This window comes from Mus pahari, chromosome 14, assembly GCF_900095145.1.
Source record: "Mus pahari chromosome 14, PAHARI_EIJ_v1.1, whole genome shotgun sequence".
In the NCBI taxonomy this organism is placed as follows: domain Eukaryota; kingdom Metazoa; phylum Chordata; class Mammalia; order Rodentia; family Muridae; genus Mus; species Mus pahari.
In genome coordinates, this window is record NC_034603.1 from 11,708,711 (window position 1) to 11,730,540 (window position 21,830).

At 40.6% G+C, this 21,830-nt stretch overlaps 1 protein-coding gene across 2 annotated transcripts in view; it reads left to right on the top strand.

Annotated features, from left to right (window-relative positions):
- Positions 1 to 21,830, top strand: part of Atp10b (ATPase phospholipid transporting 10B (putative)) — a 183,025-nt gene that overhangs the window by 94,135 nt on the left and 67,060 nt on the right. For both annotated transcript variants that reach the window (XM_021213839.2, XM_029546265.1), the window contains exons 4-5: positions 3,150 to 3,354; positions 20,157 to 20,242. In XM_021213839.2, the coding sequence (XP_021069498.1) occupies positions 3,150 to 3,354; positions 20,157 to 20,242 (291 nt within the window). The remainder of the gene's footprint in view (positions 1 to 3,149; positions 3,355 to 20,156; positions 20,243 to 21,830) is intronic.

The following is a 21,830-nucleotide window of genomic DNA, read 5'->3' on the forward strand; positions in this document are numbered from 1 at the left end:
AGAACAGTATTTCTGGGAACTTGTTTCACAAACCACACTCCAGAGCCTGGAGCATCAATTTGCTGAAATCTCTATTTTCTAGGCAAAAGTTTAGGGGGAAAGGTTAGGGTTTGTGTGTACAGGTCATTTTTGCCTGATCCAAAGTCACAGAATATAATTCTAAGCATAAAAAGCATGAAGAAGAAAGACAAGGATGTCAGAGTAGTGGCAACTGCTTTACAGAAGTGAAGAGACAAACCTCCAGTAATAACCATGATGTCCCTTCCCTATCCTGTTTGTGTCTGAGAAAAGAATTGGCACATAGAAACAACTGTCCAGCATGCTGGTAGCCTCACTGGGATCCAAGCAGTATCATAAAGAAGACAGAGCACAAGTCTAGTGATACATGGATCATGATGAAGATGGAAAGATTAGCATTCCAGCCTACTTCAAACACATAAGTATATATGCACACTAACCTCCAGAGCCTTCCATCTTTCCTTGTTCCTACTTATATCCCATAGAAAGCAGTGGAGATCTTTATTGAAAAGTGGAAATAGCAGACTTGTATTCACCAATGAATGTGCTTTGGCCTTGACTTGGCTCTGAGTGTAGCAACCCCACCTAACATATTTGTCACAACTTTCAGAATAAAGAAACTGAAAATAATGACCATCCAGATGATGCTCAAATTCAAGGACTTCTCCCTAATCCATTCTGACACACAAGGCTGCATGTTGATGTTGTAGTAATCGGGAGATACCCCACAGTTCCGAAGGCTTTATCTCATGGATCCCAGCCATAGCTATGGAAGCCAAAGGCTTGGAGGAAATAAAGGGAGATACAGATAAACTGGGGTGGGGGTAGCCCTTTGTTCCTTTGAGCAAGTTTCCTTTAATATTTAAGAATCATTTTTTATTTTTTTCCTCTCAAAATGAAAAGATAAAATGGTAGAAGACCAATCCCTTCTCCATTCTATGAAAGTTCGCTTGGCCCTGAGAATTTAGTTCATCCCACAACCTTTAAAGAGCCTTGGAACTCAGCACTCAACAGGTGATCCCAGAGTTGAGTTGCAATGGATGTTTTGCTGGGAGGATATAACCTAAGCATACAAATGAATACATTTTCAAATATATCCGTGAAGTGATAAGGGGAATAGAGTTGATAGGACTGTCCCCATTCTTCATTTTTAAGAAGAGATGTGGAGTACAATGGGTATGTGAATGGAACTAATCACAAGTTGTGTGGAAATCTGACACATGCTTTATCACATAAGAAATACTATAATGCTACAGAAAGACAGTCCCCACATTTGGTAGCCATGTTGGTATTATTGCCCTGGAGTAGACCAGGGATGCTGTACTTGGTTCCTAGGGCCATGGAACATTTCTGCATTCCCTGTAGTCACTTCGAGGTGTAAGACTGTTCACCAATCCTAATGTTATCGATGACTTTATATTCTGATGAGGTCTTCCTCCAGTCTTCCAGATGGCTAAAAACTTCATTTCAAAGGCTAGGAGTCTTCTGCGGGGACCATGTATGACCAAAGCTTTTAGGAGGGATTTGCTGAGATTCTCCAAAGAACCCAAAGAAGGGAAGACATGCTTTTTGAGTACTTGACTTGTTGTGCCCAGGAAGCTCAGAGTCCAGCAAAAACAGCCAGAGGGGCTCAGCATCTGGTAGAAATGGCACAGAAGTAAGCTGCCTCCCTAGATCCAGGTACATTTAGAGATATCAACTTCAAGCCAGCAGGACTCCAAAAAACAAAAACAAAAGCAAAAACAAACAAACAAACAAAAACCATGTGGAATATTGCTCTAGGTCCAAATCCCATATTGAAAAAAGAACATTAGAGAGACAATCATAGAAGCACCCACACATCTAGGATAGGCCTTGAAATTGTATGATCCCAGGAATAATTAAGGATGTCTTAGACATTAGATATAGCTTGGCATGGCCAAAAGATTTATAGGACTCTGAGGGATACTTTCAATTCACTTTTTTTTTTAAGATAGAAAAATAATAGCTCTGGATTACTTAGGAGAGCAAAATTTGTTTAATAGTTGGCTGGCTGTAATAAAGATTTTCTGATAATGAGAGCTCTGTGTAAATACAACGTGTATTGGGAAGGAGGGAACGGAAGAGCTGATGCTGTTGTACTAGCTGGGAGGGGCTAGCAGTGAAAGCTGTGAACTTTGCCATCAAGCTGGATACAAGCTCAGGTTGTACAACTCTGGTTTTACAAGATTGAGGAAAGAAAGTTTTGATCCTCAGTTTGTTTGTGAAATTCATATAATGTCTATACCAATGCATTGTCATGTAAGCAAACAAATGTTGATTCCAGTATTCAGTGTGTTCTAAATGTGAAATTGGCAGGTCTTGTTGCTACTGCTATTATCTAAGTTGGATCAATTACAGAGAGGTAAGTACATCATTTCCTTCCCATTCCTCAGTCCTCTGATTTCCAGTTATGGTGGGCTCCAGGCTGTCAACATCCCTGGTAACTTCTCACTAATGTTCTAAATGTGTCTAGAGGTTTCCATTTTATCAGTGTCCCAAACATTCTTAATGATCAATATCTTCACTTTTACTGCCTCTCTGCTCCCAGGAATTGAGAACAGTCCTTCCTCTATCTCTGGTCTTTGTACCTTTGCTTTCTTATGTGATAACTAGCCATGCAGTATAATACCACAGTTAACTTCTCCTTAAAGTACTCTTCCACCCAGGAAAGAAAGGTGCAGCCCAACACCTGCTCAACACTGGGGAACTGCTTAAAATTATAAATAATCAAAGGAACAGACCTTTTACAAGTGGAACTTTATAAACCATGACCAAAAGTAACTTAGGGGAGGAAGAATTTTATTTGGCTTACAAGTCCAGGATACAGGGCTATTACTGCAGGGACATCAAGGCCAAAAGCAGAGCGAAAATTCATTCCTAGATGCATGTTTGCTTGATCAGCCTCCTCTACTCTTATACCACTGAGGGACCCCACACCCCATGAAGGATGCCACCCACATTGGGCTGGACCAACCTGATCTACCCATTTCCTTAATGGAGACACTTCCCTGGTGATTTTTGGACTCAGCAAGCTGGCATCTAAAGTAAGCCACTGCACTGAGGAGTCAGTCTTAAAGCTTACTGAGACGTCTGTCTTTCTTGCACCCTAGAAAAGAACAAAGCTACAGGCCGAAGCGCTGGCAGGATGTGCGTGTGGGAGACTTTGTCCAGATGCAGTGCAATGAGATTGTCCCAGCTGACATTCTCCTTCTCTTCTCCTCAGACCCCAGTGGGGTCTGCCATCTGGAAACTGCCAACTTGGACGGAGAGACCAACCTCAAGCAGAGGCGTGTTGTGAAGGGCTTCTCACAGCAGGTAAGTACTTTCTATATATCCTTCCGTTGCGAGGTCAGAGACCAGAAGCTAGCCTATCTCTTGGAATGCTGAACCTACACTGGCAAGAAGAAAGGGAAGCTGATGCCTCTTTAGAAATTCAGTCCTCCCAGCAACCTTCTAGGTAGCTATCATGCCCATATCACAGATGAAGAAACTGAGGCTAAAAATGTCTGTACCCTGATGAAGGAGTGGGTTCATAAGTAATGACTAGCTGTCCCCCTGGGAAACCTAACTTGTATTGAAAATCAAGTCCTACAACTGCTCAGCTAAGAATGCAACCAACCTCTGTTCTCAGCCAACCCTGCCCAGCTCAGATCTAAGCACGAATCTTCCTTTGGGTCTTCCTTAGCTACAGCCAAGTAGTAATTGTCATTCCTCATTCTTCCTGGTGCGTGTGTGTGTGTGTGTGTGTGTGTGTGTGTGTGTGTGTGTGTATGTGTGTGTGTGTGTGTATGTGTGTGCGTGCATGTTCCAATATGGGTATATGCAGGTGTCTGTTTGCATTTGATATCATGTGTCCTCAGCTGCCTTCCACCTACTTAACTGAAACAGGGTCTCATGGATGTGGAGTTTACTGTATAGGCTATGCTGGCTAGCTGGCAAGTTCCAGGGACCCACCTGACTCCAGCTCTCCAGCACTGGGATTACAAGCACATATCATGTTGAGCTTTTTCAAGTTGGGTCTGAGAATCAAACTCAACTCCTCACGCTTTCACAACAAGCACTTAGCCAACTGAGCTATGTTCCAGTTCCCACTTTACCCTTTTGACAGCCCTAATCCTCTCCTAGGTCGGTCATTGTTAAGACCTTTGTTAATTCCTTACACTTAGCCAGCAGTGTGGGATGGTAGAGGAAACACAGAGAGTTTGGTGGTGACCAGCTCTGAAACTAGGTTTTGACAAAACTGGACTTAACTACTAAGTTCTGACATGGATAAGCTGCATTTTACAGAAGTTCTCGCTCTCTCATACTTCAGCTTCTTTATCATGAGAAAAAGGCAAAATAATACCTTTCCCTTAGAGTAACTCTAAAGACTAAACGGTATAGACCCGATTGCTTAGCAGGGACAGAACACTGAAAGAGACTAGAAAGTAGGTGCTATTAATATCAATGATTTTCATAAAGTTTGTGTTGGCTAATTGGATGTGATATTCTTGTTTTCAATTATAATTCTCCCTATATAGCTTGATTTCCAACCTCTTTCTAAAGAAAGGTTTCTGTCATTTTTTTAAATTATTATTCTGCCAGCTTTTGGCTATAGAGGATTAAATGAGTCAGGGGATTTGGGAGAAAGAAAGCAAATGCTTCACTCCTCCAGGGGTCTCATAAACTGTAGTTCTGTGGTCTATATCACTTCTCAAGATGAAACAGTATATTCTGACTCCACTTGCCTCCTCCACAGTACCTGATGGGTGTGTCTCACATGCTTCCTATGTGATTGACAGGCATCATAAGTCTGGCCCTTCCTCTCCACTGGTGGGCAGGAATGCTAACAGAAACCCCATAACTTTGTGTGAGAATGAATGGAAATAAGGAAATAAGAGCAAAATAAGAGCTTGGTGCCTGCTGCAGACACAAGAAGAGGTCTCTGTGGCCATCAGAACAAGAACACACCTGCACCACACCATCACAGAGTCATCCACTGAGCCCTTGGTCTCCAATCCTCACTGATCTGGCTGGGCCTCTGGGTGTTCCGTTCCTTGGCTTGTCCCTCCCCCATTCACTGAGTCACTTTAGTGTCTATAAAGAGGAAGACAAAAGTCTGGTGTACGGTCGCAAAGTCCTTCAAGGCAGGCAGGAATAATCTAGATCTGGACTTGGGGCCCTGTAACCTACTTCCTTGATGAGAAACCTTTTTAACTGATATTTACAATAAAGTTTACACATTATAACACACCCACTACATGCACCCAGGTGAATCTGACACCTTTGTCTGAAGACAGGCAAGGATCTCTTAGACTTGGTTTTGTTTCTATTCCTTTTCATTTAAGTCCCGGAAATAATAAAGCTCTGTTTGCATAGACATCTCTGTTTTAACCCCTCTGACTTCATTCTCATTTAGTTTTTAATCTAATTTCCTCCCTTTTTTCAAAGCTATTGCATTTCATTGACTTCTCTCCCTCCATTTGCCTCAGCTCCTGACTGTTTCTTGGATACCAACCAGATACTTGGGGATTTAACTAAAGGGAAGTTAGGTGAAGGAATCTTCATACTCCAGCACCATAACCGTTCAATTTAATAAACATTTCAAGTTCTCACCCCGAATTCTCATGGGGTACTCGGCATTTCTTAAAAATGTACATTCATTTGTGGAAAGAAGGTTTCCTGAGTTGGCTTCTAGAGCTCTTTGTCCTTATCCAGATTTTCCTTTGCTCAAGAGTGTCTACGGCCAGGCAGTAGTGGCACATGCCTTTAATCCCAGCACTTGGGAGGTAGAGGCAGGCGAATTTCTGAGTTCAAGGCCAGCCTGGTCTATAGAGTTAGTTCCAGGACAGCCAGGGCTACACAGAGAAACCCTGTCTCAAAAAACAAAAAATAAACAAACAAAAAAGAGTGTCTATGATTCACTAATATCAATAATAAGCTTGAGCCCATGCTAAGAGCTTTGTATGATTAACTCATCCAGAACAGCCCAACAGATGGACAGCATTACCATTCTCATTTTATAAATGTGAAAACTAGGCCATGGAGAAGTCATGTCTCTCACCCACAGTCACTGAGGCTGTAGAGTTGGAGCCAGAATTCAAAACCATGTTTGTTCTTCAAGTCTATGGTAGCTCACATTCCTGGCCCTTTAGCTGTTACCTTGCATTTACAGAGAGGTGCATAGGGAAGGTACTTATTTATCATTTACAGATTCTTTCCAGAATTAAGTAGCAGGTTGCTGGAAGAACAAAGGCAGCAGGATTAACGGATTGAATCTCAGCCCACTCTCTGGACAGGGGGTGTCTTGGCTGTTCCCAGCTCCCTGTTTCTTCCTATTATCTTTAATTCCTAAGGTTTCAGGATATGCACAGAATTCACTATTAGCTAATGCTGTACCACAGAGTTTCCTCAATGTATTGAACAAAGATATAGATGAGAGTTGCAAGGGAGGAGAACACTGCACAGAAAAATAAGGCCAAAGATAATAGTAAACATGTTTTAAATTCTGTATCCTGTAGGACTTCTCTGATCCCTTAATAAGCCCTAAGGAGGCGAGGGAATGTGTAGCTTCCTAAATATTTTAGCACAGAAATCTTTTATTCCAAGGAACAGATCCCAGAACTGACATAGGAAGGATGGGGGTCACCACTTAGGGACTTGCTGCAGATACACAGTGAGCACTCAGAATGTACCATCACTGTCCCCAGGGAGCTTTCCCCGAATACCCCTACCCTCTCCCATGTCACAGTGAAACAATGCCCTCAGTGGGCATACCTTGAAAATGTTCCCCCTTATATTCTTGATATAAACTCACTGACAACTTCTTGAAAACTGAAAAAAGGGAAAGGCACAAAAAACAAACTCAGTAAGAAACACAGTAAGAACAGAGAGTAAACTGCCATCCCACCAAGTTCCTTTTCCTGCAGGGCCACCCTTCTGAACACATCATCCTTTGGGTCCATACTTCACCCTGTGAGGTGGGAATTGCTACCCTCTTCTGAGAGATGAAAATTCTGGGGAACAGTAAAGACAGATCTCACTATTGTCTCAGAAGATTTTAAACACCTCCTAATATGATTTCTGTAGAAACGTAAGTCTTCAGTAATGAGTTTCAATGGCTTTTTGTTAACTTGTTTTTTCTCTACATTTCTATTATCTATGAGACCCTCATTCTTCCCAAAAGACTTTTACAAACCTCAGACATTGCTAGAAGGCCCCACTTCAAATCATATTTACATTACCCAGAAATGGTGAGAAATTGAAGGTGGCTTCCTTGGACAAGCATTTCCCAAAGCAGAATGAACCCAACACAATCCCTAGCTCTTGAAAATTATGGTTCATGGTCAAGTCAAACTAATAAGCTAGAATCCCATAGATATCTTCATGAAGGGTTCAATGTACAATATATTAAGGTACCTGGGAACATTTTTTAAAACAAGTACTCATTCACATTCCTATAAAACTTTAGAGAAGGGGACATCTTCCTGGATTTGATACAGACATAATCATGACAGGTGAAAGTGACAATTCCCCTGCCTCAAGTAGTTTCTTCTTCTCTTTCCACAAGTGGAATTCAAGTACAATTATAAACATCAGTAGCCACTGATAAGTGTCTGCTTTCTAGGAAGCTCTGGGGACCAGAATTGTTGCTCAAATCCTTTTCCTAGAGCTAAAATTAGACCCAAACATTACTTTTTCAGCTGGAATCTTTCTTGGGAGGAGTCATTTTTGAATTCACAAAATCATTGACCTATTTTTGAAATAATTAGTCCCATATCACATTGTCGGGGAAGAGTTGGAAGCAAACAGTCCAACCTTACCATTGGGTTAAGTTCTGCCCAGCATCCAAAAGGCTTGCCCAGAGAATTAATTTGTTCGCTTTTCTTATTTGTGGCATTCTGAATCTTGAAGGCTCTAAAAAATGAATACCTGTGCATCTTATTTTAGTAAATACAAAAGTCACTAAAGTGAAAGAATCAGAAATGGATTTTCCAAATCAGTACTCTAGATCAAGCATGTTCTTGGTTGCCTGGCATCTAAATGATTGAAACTTAAGTCTACCAAAGCATGTATCCAACCATTTTCCCATGTCAGGAATATGCTAGGCTAAGCCCAAAAGTTGCTGGGTCATTTCAGCATCCTCTAAGAGCTACTCAGCAATGGAGAATCACAGTGATTTTAACAAGAGTCCCAGGTGGTTCACGTGCATATTGAACTTGAAAGGCACTGTCCTAGGGCATCACTGATTAATAATTCCATTTTCAACTCCTTGTTGAATATCTCTTTTAACTATTATAGCTTCCTCCCTACCAATAGTTACTGCTTGAAAGCATTTGCTCAGTTAGAAACAGTCATTTTCTGCAGTAGAACTACTGATTTTGGCATTTTTTAGAAACATGAACACTTGCCCACAAATGAGTTGTGGTCCCGTAAGAGTAAAAGAACCACCAACTCAAAACCTCAGTATGGTTGCGAGTCCTCTCAACATTGCCTGCCCTGAGAACCAGGGAAAATTTGCTTCCCTAGTACAAATGGAATCTGGTATTGAGTCCTGCCAATGATGGGTTGTTAAAAATTTCTATCAAGAATATTTAGTGCTTTCTAGTTTGTCACGGTTGAATAGTGATCACATTTTGTGGGTCACTTAATATATGATCTATATAATAATATATAATTCTATATGATATCAATGGGTAACTTAAATCAAGCTTGTGCTTATTTTGTCCTGTGATAAGTACTTCTGTGGTGCCCATTAGAAGTGAGACAATAACAGCTCTATTACCCTGCTGTAGTGGACCAAACTAGCATTAAACTCAGTGACGTTTTCACTTCTGATTTTTATTGTAGAAATTTTCAAGTATATATAAGATCTAGAGAATAATTTGATATATGTCCATGTACCCATTGACCAATTTAAACAAGCAACACATACATAATTAAATCTGTCATGTCTTTCTCCTCCCTCGTTAGCCCTGGAAGGTATTTTTAATAATCAGCATTTTAGCATTTCCCCTGCAAATATCTAGCATGTATCTCTGAATGATAAGGTCTTTAAGTACACCATTATCATGCTGGTAAAACAGCAATAATTCCTTGATATTAACTTTCAAGTCAGTGGTCTTGACTGGTTTCCCAGAGTGTTTGTTTGAGCCAGGCCAAAACGAACTTATATTTCTTTTACCTTAGCATTTCTTGCTTTTCTCTCTTCGTCCTTTGCATAGTTGGTATCAAGTTGTTTAACAAACCAATTTGTTTATTGTACAAAATTCCCTATAACCTTGATTTTTCTGATTTCATTGTGTACCTGTGGTGTCATTTACTATGTTCCCCTTTCTAGTCTATTTCTATAAATCTGTCATTAGATCCAGAACATGAATCACTCTTCAATGGTCTCTCGCTCTCTCCCCCTCTCTCCCTGTGTGTGTGTGTGTGTGTGTGTGTGTGTGTGTGTGTGTGTGTGTGTGTGTGTGGGAGAGAGAGACAGAGAGACAGAGAGACAGAGAAAGTGTGTGTGTGAGTGTGTGAATGTGTGTTTTAAAACAGAGGGGTCATAGGTAACATTGTATATTAGTTACTTTTCTGTTGCTATGTTAAAATAGTGAGCAAAAGCAACTTGAGGAAGAATTTTATTGTGACTTACAATTTGAGGTAGAGTCCATCATGGCAAGGAGGCATGGTGTGGGACAAAAGCGAGAAACTAATTCATCACATTTTCATCCACACACAAGAAGCAGAGGTAGAATGGGAAGTGGTTCAAGGCTATGAACTTTCAAAGCCCTCCCACAGTGGTATACTTCCTGTAGCAAGGCTGTACTCCTAACGGTTCTATAGTCTCCCACACATCCAGCTGGGGATCAAGTGTTTCAACACACAAACCACCACACATAGTGTATGAGCATCTCATGGAAGATGTTGTCTTTTCTGCCCTGTTGATAATCATTAGTGATGATTGGTTCAATCTATAAATTCAATGGAGCTTTCAAAGTGACTATATCCTAATTTAATTTCTTTCATGGAGCATTTGGCTTTGCTGAGATGTCTTCTGTCCAGGAAATGAAGAAGATATGATCATTATCATTCATTTACCAGTTTTCAAAAGAACCTTTCTCCAGCAGCTTCCAAATATGTCTAATGACTTTGAGTTTTTCTGCTTTAGTGTTAATGAAAACTCAAAGATTTAAACAGAAGTGATTTATGTCAAATCTGTGCAGTTGCTGTCTTTACTGATTGTCCTCTTTAACCAGTGATAAGTACTTTAAAAGAAGTGTCACGGTGTCTCCTGACTCGACTTCACTAGTCTCTTGTAGATTTGGTTCCTCTCCATATGAACTGGTATTCAATGAGGACTATCAGTGCATGCTGAATGTGCTCACTGTTTTCTGTGATCATTATTCCTGTGCAGAAAAAACTTAAATTCAGAACTCAAAATTTTAACTCGATCTCACCCACACACTACATGTAGATTTTCCTGCTACTTCAGGCATAGTCCTTACCAGTGTATTGACCAATCTCCTTCAACTAGATGTCACAAAAACGTTCTCTTCTAGAAAAACAAGATGTTGGGAACATTCTAGAAATGAAAACAAAAATATTTGAGAGATTCTGGATTTTAGTAAAGCTTAACTAGTTAATATAGTGTTTAGTCTAAATTAAAACTCAATTTTTATACACAGGACTGATTTCCCCAAGGCTAAATAAATTCTATGTCCTTTTATTTATAGTTTGTATTTCTTAATTGATTATAACTTTTCTGTACATTAAAATACACAAGTTATATATGTTTTAATTACTTGCAGCAATAATGATAATTTAGTGGCAGAACAACCCAGTGAGAACCAATTAATTTTACCTTTGACTTATATTTTATGAATTTCTGGACTCTTTTCTAATAGGCTATCTCCTATAGTTTTCTATTGTTCTTTCCTGAAGTAGAGGCATACAAATACACACATGCACACTGAAATAAATAAATAAATAAATAGATAGTCAAACACAGAGACACAACAGGCATGTATGCATAATAACACACAAATACATGTAGAAAGGTAACTATTCATGTGACTATATAGATCCATACACACAGACACAATTGTATATCTCCATACAGACACACATACACAGTATTAACATTGGATGCACTCTTCCCAATGTTAGCATTATTTGCACACAACTATTTAAAAGTGCTTTACCATTTATATCCATTCAGGACCCACTCTTCCAGGTTATGTGAAAGATGTAATCACACTAAAATATTAATGGATGATAACATAAAAATTTCAGACTTTCTCTATTCTACCATCTCCATAGCTTAGGATAATATATTTAGATTTAAATGTTGTCCTACATAACCTTGACCAGTAAGAAAAATTGTGTGTATTTAAACTCAATATGGAAAATATTTCTTGTCTCAAATGATAACCATACCTATCTAACATGTGGATTAATCAAAAATCTTAGGTGCAGGATGGCTCCAGCAAGTAAATATTACATAACCATCCCTGAGGATGTAAGTTGAATCTCTAGCACCCATGTTAAAACTATGAAGGGGATGTGAGCCTATAATCCCAGCATCATCAAGGTAGAGACAGGAGGACTCCTCCCTCAGCATGCTTGATCACCCAATTTAATCTAATCAATAAGCTCTAGGTTTAGTAAAGGACAGTGACTCAAAACATTTTGTGGAGAGAAATGAAAGAAGACAGCTGTGCCAACTTCTGCCCTGTACAAGACAAAACACATAGATGCATACACACACACACACACACACACACACACACACACACACTACCTAGGTTGCATACGGCAAAATACTGACTAAAAACACCTTACCCAAAATGAAAATTGTTGGAAAAATACAAGGTGAGTGCGCCTTAGGCCTTGTGGTGCCAGGAAGTCAGAATCCATCAGGATAATCGCCACCTCCTTTGGGCCCAGCTCCCATTTAATTCCTAGAGAGGAGTAACCAGTCTTCTTGATACCAATGTCAGGAAAGTGTCCCAGGGAAATAGCCTGATTGTCCCAGGTTAGGTATCATATACCCATTCCTGGACCAATTAACTATGGCCAGAGTGGCGGGATTCTCTAAATTGCATCTTCCACCTGAAAGTCATAAGGAGGACTGATCTGTGGAGAAAAAGGATTTTGAGCGGCAAAGCCATGGATATCCATTACAGACTCAGACTGTAAAACCCTATACTACATATGACCATGGTTGTCTACTATATAGGGGAGGGTCTGGATGTCCTCTGATTCTCTCCTATAGCCCTTCCCCCATGCTAGTCTTTCTCCCCCCAAAACCTGCTTCCTGTCTTAGTTCCTCTGCCTTCCCAATACTATGGATAGAGTAGCAGGTTCTTACTCTTCTCTGGGCTTCTGTAGATGTTGCTACTTCTCATTCTTCTTCACCACTGTCTTCCAGTTAATCAATTCCCTTTCTCATCCAATGCTATAGAATGTCTAGCTGTTACTGAAAGCCTGGCTTGGATTTTCATTGCCATTATTTATTGGCAGAGGTGACACATTATGATTGTTATCTTCTGTGAACAGCTCAATATAGCTTCTCGGGTTGAAATTTATACTCTGCTTTTTATGGCCTCTTTTGCCAAAAAACATTGGTTTTTCCCATTGTTTTCCTGTGTTTTTGTTATCTCTAACAAGACAGTTTTATGCAGAGAAGGTTTGTCTTTGCAGTGAATACTCCCTTAAGACATCACTGCCCCTCTGATGGCAGTTGACCAGAGTTTATGCCTCATGTCACTTATTTATTTTTTTCACTGAGTGTAGATGAAAGTCCTTCTCTGTGAAGTAATGCAATAACATATTCCTGGGGTTGAAGAGAAAATAAACACAGGCCAGGGGATAGACTAAGCCTATGAGTTCTAATCAGAAATTAATGACTGAATGACACAGTCCTTGGTAAACAACTCTACTAATAATTCCTTTTGGAAAATGATCTGGGGACAAAATCATTCTTTTTCTGATATTTTGTTGGAATGTCAAACCCAGACATTATTAGGAAAATGTCACAGCAAGACCTTAAGATTTATTAGTCTTGAATAAAAAACAAACAAAAAAAACAAAACAGAATATCTATCTACTTGGAAAAAGGAAAGTCAGTCTGCAAGGAATCATTAGGGTCCCATTCGGATGGCCTTCCAGCCCAAGCCATGTCCTTGTATGCCAGTGGCCGTGGTAGGAAGACTGTCCAGAGACTCTGAGTATAGACTAGCCCCTCCTCCAGGGACAGAGGGAAGGGACTACTCATCACACCCAGTGGTTATCTTGAAAAGGACAATCACCAACCAGGAACTAGAAAGTTAGTCAAGTGCCAGTAACTGTTAGTAGTTTCAGATAGGATTTGCAGAAATTAGGGCTTACTTCATTTGCATTCCAGGAAGGAAACAGTCATTTATCTCAGCAGATGATGTATGGCGAACATTTGCTACCACAGTTTAGATACCCTAGTGAGACACTTTTTTTTTTTTCTTTAAAAGAGTGAGTGAAGAGGAATTCCCCAATTCTACAGCATTTCTCCTCACTGCTTCTTTAGCTGGCATGGTGTTCTGCCAGCCTTTTAACCCCTTTTTGGCATGGCCCATTGATCAGATTAGGAGAGGTGTCCCTGCCCTTGCTTTGTTGGGCTAATCCAGGGACAGGAATCTTCATGGTGGCCCCCCCTCCTGAGCACCATGAGGAAATGGACTCAGCAGTAAGCACGCGTAGAGATAACTGATTCCACTCATCTCTTTAACAGACGTCCTCGGCTCCTAGTAAAATCTGGGTGAATGCATGAGTTCTGTGTTAAAGGAAAGGCTGGCTATTTCCTTTCCTTTGATGAGCACAGAATTTCTAGATTGACAGAGGGGTTTCAAAACGGTTTGAAACATGAATCCTGTACTCTAAGAACATATGACTGTGAGTCACTGTTACTTTACAGCTGTGTTTCTCAACCTTCCTAATGCTACAACCCTTTAACACAGTTCCTCATGTTTTGGTAACCTCCAACCATAAAAGCGTTTCTGTAGCTACTTCATAACTGTAATTTTGCTACTGTTATGAATCATAATGTAACTATATGATATGGAGGAATTCTGATATAAATGACCCCCCCCAATCATTTAACCCCCAAAGGGGTCACAGCCCACAGGTCGAGAACCACTGCTTTATACTTTGTGTGACTCCAAAACATGTAGTAATGCTTTCAGTGTTCATTAACAAAGAAAATACAGATTTAGCAAAACTACTGTGGAATCAGTGACCCTTTGTCACCTTTGTGGGAATTAGTCATTTAACAATCTTGATTAAAAACAGGAGTCTCTAAACAAAAGGGCGTGAGTATAGGAAGGTCAGGAGAGCCACACTGGTGAGAGTGAGGTAAAATGAGGAGCAGAGAAAAAATAAACAAGATTATTAAACATGTACAAAATGGTCATAGAACAAATGTAAACATTTAAAATATAAATGATTGGAGCAAGAATAATTAAAAAGAAAATTCTCACAAAATTTGAAAAGTGTACTACATCTATGTTATGAGTCTTGGTTTTGCCCTACAGATAGTATTGGGGCTCATTAAGGGGGACCTGGGGACACTATCATCTACCACAGAACAAATACAGAAGTAGTTGGAGATTTGACAAGATGTTATAAGTACATGTAAGTGGTTGGCTACTAAGAATTGTCTAACTTTAAAGAATAGACCATTACAGTGTGTGGCGAAGAAATGGGGCCTTAGGAGATAAAACCATTGGGCTTACATCTGAAAATGAAAGTTTTGAAAGGATAACAAATACAGAAAATTGGGGAATAAATCACCACTCAGTTTTCTCTCCAATAAAAATGGGACTAATTTGTTCTGAATACTTGGTAAAAATCAGGAAGGTCAAAGATGATAAAGTATATGAAGAGTGTCATTCTGTGAATCAGAATTTAACACACCTAAAAGAAAGTGTGCCATGTGGCCATGGACTGGAGTGGCCATTACAATGATTTGTGTTCTTTTCTTCACAAGTAACAAAATTCTGTGAGACAGTTCTAGATAATTGAAACAAAAGAGAATTGTTATAAGAATGCGGTAGGAAAAGGAAGGGAAGGAAGAACATATAAGGCTCTGTGGTTGAAAAGAAAGCTTGAAGATTTGGACTTAGAAACCACAACTAGGAATCCAAGATGACAGTGAAGGATTGGAAGCAGTAATAAGTTAATGGTCTTGTGTGATTCTTCTTCCTGGGGTCATTGCACTCAGCTCACAGTCCCACAGTGGGACAGCAAAAGAGGCAGGACGCCTTGGCTTACAGCAAGGTGCAAGCAAGGGATGAAGGGCTACAGGGAGCTTGTTTTGCCAAGAATAGGGAAGAGGAGTGAGGAAAACATGGAGCAGTGGTCCACTAAAATATCAAAAAGTGAAGCATGGACTTGTTAACCAGTTTAATTGAATGACTTGATAATCTGTTGTGAAAATAACATGATGGTAAGTAAATTTAAAAAAGTAAAACTGGAAGAACATGTAAGGGGTTTCCTGTCCTAACCTGTTCTCACTGTTACAATATGCTCCAGTCAGATTGCTTTAGATTGCATTTCCTGGTGGCCTTGACAGTGGCCAGCTTGCTGTATCTGAGACAAAGGTCGGCAAAGACAACCTGGGAAGTTATGACACCCTGACTTTTGGACCACTTTGTTTTGCTTTCAAAGGTACCAAATGGACACACCTGAGCGAGACTGGGAACTGGGCGTTGTTTATCGCTATAGTAATTGTTGTGTCAATATCCACTTCCTCGTCTCTGAAACTCTTCCCCTTTCCCAAGATTCATATCCTGATATCCAATAAATACTCAAAATCGCGAATGAGAAAAAAATGAATGCATGAGACCTCAACTTTGAAGATAGTTTTTCTGAGTCAGCTGTCCTGGTTTGCATTCTGTCGCCATAGTCAAGACATGACCAAAAGCAGTTGCGATTGAAAGGAGTTTATTTCATCTTACAGCTTATTCATCATAAAGGGAAGTCAGGACAAGAACTCACGGCAGGAATTGAAGGAGAGATCATGGAGGAGTACTGTTTACTAGCTTACTTCTCCTGGCTTGCTAACTTCACTTTCTTATACACCCCAGGACCATCATCCCAGGGATGCCACTACCCACTGTGGGCCCTTCTGAATCAATCAAGAAAATGCCCCACAGATTTTCCCATAGGCCAATCTGTTCCATACCAACCATGAGATGATGTTCAGTTCATTCTCATCTATACACTTGCCCACACCTCCTAAATTTACCTTGGGAACTTATTAGCATGTGCCTGACACAGAGAAAGATAGTCTGGTCGTCCCTAAAGCCCTGCAGAGACATAAGCCCTCCTCTGAAAGAGGTTTATCTCTTCCGGTGCTTTAGTTGTAATCAGTGGGACTCTCATCAAAGAGCAGCAGCTTATGGGGGAAAAAAATCAATTCAAAACAAGTATCAGCTTAGATTAACGTTATCCACGAAATAGAATAATCTGGAGGTTGGTGAGATGAGCCCTACCCCACCTAGGAGGAGAATCAAAGTTGCTGAGCCTGGTTGATGTTAGATGGCCTGGTAATTACATACATCCTTTGGCAGTCACAAAAGCTTCCCTGGAGAAACCACATCTTGTCCTTACAGAAAGTAGGGTCACATGGTCATGTTTAGAGAACACAGTATTGGGGGTTTGAGAGATAGCTCAGTGGTTAAAAGAGCACGTACTGCTCTTACAGAGGACTCAAGTTCGGGTCCCATAACCACAACAGAATGATCACAGCTGAATGTAATTCCAGCCCAAGGGGATACAACACTTTTTTTTTCACCTCAAGGGTACCTTCACTCGCATGTACATACCACATACACATACTTTAAAAATAATAATAAACATTTGCAAAAGCAGGGCTCTTGTGTCTTCTGCATCTACTTTGGAGAATGCAAGAAGGAACAAAGGACACAGGTAGCAAGAGAGGGGAAAAACCAGCCCTCCACGAGATGAAGACAGAAGAGCCATGGGCAGTGCCTGGAAAGGAGTCAGAGAAAAGACACAGCAGGTTTGCTCTGAGCAAGCACAGGGCAAGAGAGTCAACCTTCACCATGGCCATGACCGGAGCCCCACAGGGTGTGATTCAGTGGGAACAGGGACTCTGAGCTGCTGCAGGATTATTAGTTGCCACTCCTTTCTGAAACCCAGCAGTGAGCTGAGTGGTATGGGTCAGGACCAAAGCACATAGCTTAATCAAGAGTGCAAAAGCAGCTCACAAATTACAGCATGATTTGTCATCATCTCAAGACTCACTGTTTGTCCCTGAAAGAATCAATACCTGGAGGGACAAGAGCCATATTTTTAGAAACTCCTGGATGGGCAATTTATTTCAAGTGAATAGAGTTTATTTATGTTGGCACCCCCATGGGTGTAATGGACAGTATATTTACACAAAGACAGAAAATGCTATCATTTCTTCTAATCAAATTGCCCCTTTGAACAGCTGTAGCTTACAACCCTGAATGATAAATTTACTCGCTCATATGTTCAAAACCCTACCCAGGAACCATGCCCACTATGGTCTTCAGCATTGCTGCCTTCTGTTTGGATAGAATGATTTGCATTGTAGAATTCTTCTGTATAGATTCTATCTTCTAAGGCACCAATGAGATAGGCCGGGCTATTGGTGATATTAGCTGCATTCTACAGATAAAGAAACCAAGACTCAAGTGTTAAATGCTTTGCTGAGCATCTAGCTGATTTTACTCCTGCTATACTATATCTGAAACAACTTCAAGGAGAGAGAGTTTCTATAGTCAAAACAAATGATACAAATACTCAATCAGAAAAGAACGAAAAGAAGTAGAGTATATATATGCTATTTCAGGTGTTCATAAAAGTATTTAAATTGACATTCAGACTGTTCAAGGCAGGCTGGGAAAGAGGGCTCAGTAAGTAATATGCTTGCTATAAGTGCATGAGGACTTGTCTTCTAATCCCAGCACCTATGTGAAAAGTTGGGCATAGCAGTGTCTGCCGGTCATCTCAGTGCAAGGCAGAGTAGGCTGGGAAGAGATAAAGCATGCGGGCCAGCCAGAGATTCAGTAAGGCACACTGTCTCAAAATAAATAAGGTATCAAGCATTAAGGAAGGCATTAGATATTGACTTCTAACCTACACACATGCAGACATACATATACATCACGTGTGCGCATGTTGTTTGAAGGAATAGTCCAGATACAAGACCATGAACTCATTTTTGAAATGTAAAACTGTATATGAATATGCATACATGCATATGTATGTGGCTATTTCTAAGCCCTGGAAGTGTAGTATACATACAGCATGTATAATGCAGCAGTACGCAGTTAGTGTGCCCGTCACCCCTTATTTTACTGCTGTTGGTGTTAAGACACTGGCTTGCTAAGTAGCCAGCTTGGCATTGAACTTGTGACTCTTCTGCCTCAGTGTTCCTGAGAGCAGCAATTATTACCATTACCATGAAAAGCCCTTCCTTTCCCCCATATATTTCTGTGTCATCCAGTATGGTAGCCACTAGTGACACGTAAATACTCAAGTTTAGTTTAAACTCCATTACATTTAAAAATAAATCTAGGTCAAACCAGCATATTGCTCAGTGGCCACACTGGTGGCTTCCATATTGGACGAAGCAGACTTTAGATTGTCCATCACTGGGCAGCTCTAGACGACACACAAACACAGAGACGCCAGAGAAACGTCAGTACCACATGTTGCTTTTTTGTATTTTTTATTCTTTGACAGTGTCATAGACTTATACCGTGAATATTAATCATATCTACTGATGACTACCTCTCTCCAAGTCCTCCCCAGTGTCTTCAACCCAATCTTCCTCCCAACATCATATCTTTATTTACTGTTATCAATAACCCCTGAATCCGATTAGTGCTGCCCGCATGTGGTTGGCCTGCTCCATGAGAGGGAGGGATTTTAAGGCTGGTATTATAACCTTGTCAAAAACCTAGGACTATGGCAATCATAGGCCTTAGACCGGAGTCTACAGTTACTTTTTGCTGAATGTTCATGCTACCAAACTGCATTCTATGACATATCCTTACATAGCTTGAGTCTCAAAATCCAGCCTATGGCTAACAAGGAAATGAAGACATGACAGAGACATGTACAGTAAAGCTGGGATCAAGTTATCTGGGCTCTCAGATGGGGAAGGTGCAGCACACTGGAAACTCAGTGTGTTTATCAAGGAAGTAGGTAAAATTAATGGCCTATATTTAAACAAGGAGGCAGAGTTATTATAAACATATAAGCAAGGAGGTAGCATTATTGTATAAAGCTGAACAAGGAGGCAGGTTTAGCTAATCTTGGTGTGAGGGGTCTCTATAGGGCACCAGTCTTTAAACCATAAACATGGGAGACTTGTGTGAAGATTTTCTCCATACACTATCAACATTCACACTCACCAACGGAAGATTTAGCAACTTTCCTGTGCCTAAGCATTGATCTCTTACATGGCTGTGCCCATGTTAACAACACACATTCGTTCACAAATTCATTTGCTCCTTACAATTCTAAACATTTTTTTTTTATATTTATAGATTGGTGCTATCCTCAACTGTGGTCAGGGAACTTTCTTATAGTGGGTGATGGTCAATGAGGAAACTCATGAGGTCAAAGCAACAAATACAAGTAACTCCATAGCTGAATAGCTATGAGTGGGTCATCTATACAAGCCTCCCATGGGAGGGATTTTTAAGCCTGGTATTGTAAACTTTGTGAAAAACCTAGGACTATGGTGACCATAGGCCCTAGATAGGAATCTACAGCTATTTTAGCTGAATGTTCATGCTATCAGCGCTCAGAGAACTTTATGGAAGACAGAGGGAGCAAGACTGCATGAGCCTGTGTATGAGAGGAGAGCTGTGCAAGGCTGACTTCTGCTGCAGCCACCTGCCTTTAATCTATACCCAACTCCGTGTTCTTATTGACTTCCCTCTTCTTAATGAGGAGGTAACTTTAACCTGACATGCTTCCAGCATCATGGTGTGACAAAGCACAGTGGCCACATTTGTGATGCCCAGAGCAGCAATTAGCTTTCTCTGGGAACCTATAAAGGCTAGATCCCTTTGATGCAACTGCCTCACGGGTCTTCTTCTCTTTCCCAGGAGGTGCGGTTCCAACCAGAGCACTTCCACAGTACCATCGTGTGTGAAAAGCCCAACAACCATCTCAGCAAGTTTAAGGGCTATATGTAAGTATCCAGGGCCCCTGGGCTACCAGTAACCATCTTCTCTGCTGTGGGAGAGTGTATTTCCTTGAAATGACTGGTCAATTAAGGGTTCAGATCCTGAGGTTACAGATGTTGAGTTTTACAGACTTGGGCTTGTGTTCTAGTTCTCCCAACAGTAAACAGTGTGATCTGGATCAGTTTATTTACCTATGTGTTCCTTGGTTGCCATCTTTGCAGAGTAAAATTTATAATACCTTTCTATATAGCAGGACTTCTCTTCCTTAAGAATCAAATTGTGTATCACATGCAGAACTCAGATTAGCAAAACTGTGCCAAAAATGCCCAGTTAATCATCAATGTTTGTGTTAGAATTGTTGTTATTCTTCAACTTTGACTAAACCTCAGAATTTTACTGTAATTCTGGCCCACATCAAACAGCTGGTCTATTTGCTATAAATAAATACAGTAAGACTCAAGAACATGGATTTAAGTAAATGTCTAGCCTTGTCCAGTGCCACAAGCATTCTCAGAATACCATCTTATGTGGTCTTTACAGTCACCAAGGAAGTAGGGACCATGATTTCCATGTCTCAGATGGAGAATCTTATGCTCTAGACTTTTGGATTCACCCAACATTTCACAGCAGGTAGCAAACATCTCCAAATTGATGTGTTTTCAATTGCTCCTGCTTCCCACAGCTCAGTTGTGTTGTGCCCACTCCTTAGCAATAGGGTTTCAGCCTACTGGGATGGTTCTTCTTTCCCAGACTCCTGCTCAGCCCATGTGTAATACCATGAGGAGAAATGTGTGTGAGAGAGAAAAGAACACAGAAGATGCATACAGTACTCTTGAAGCTATTTATCTTTTAAATACATAGTAAGGGTGGATGGAGATAATGAGAGAAATATGAGAACTGGGGAAGAGTTCTTTGTATGCATCTATCATGGAAAAATCTGTTCACTGTCTCTGGCAAGTCCAATACCCCTCCTGCCTGAGTTGCTGGATTTGGTTGCTCCAAGTCACCCGTGCCTTGAACCGATCTCTTTATACTACTAGAGATCAGCCTCATGGTCTGGTTTCCCCCATGGCTCTTTCTCCATCGAACTCATGCTACTAACACGTGTCCTGTCCACTGTCAATGCAGCCTAAGGCCTGCCTACCCACATGGACTTCAGACAGCACTGTCCAGCACCACTCATCTCAGGGCCCCTTCGTTCTGGCTGCTGCTCCTAGAGAACGGTCTCACCAGCACCACCACCACCACCACTGCCTCCAGGCCTTGAAGAGAAACCTTAAAGTCTAACTAACCAGGCCATGGTCAACCAAAAATTATAAAAAATTCTACCATCTTGGTCTATATCCCCACCTATGTCAGACAAATAGACAACTCTTAGGCCCAGCACCCATAAACCAAATGTCTAATAATTCTGTATACCAGAAACCTTTATGGATCTCCTTAAGTTAGGAATCCCCTGTTATTATACAAGTTAGCTAGAAGATGAACAGTTTATTCTACTTGAAGATAATGAGCTTGAGGTTTTACATGCAACCATTTAGGCTGGTGTGGGAGTAGTTCAATTAATAGAGTCTTTATCTAGCATATACAAGA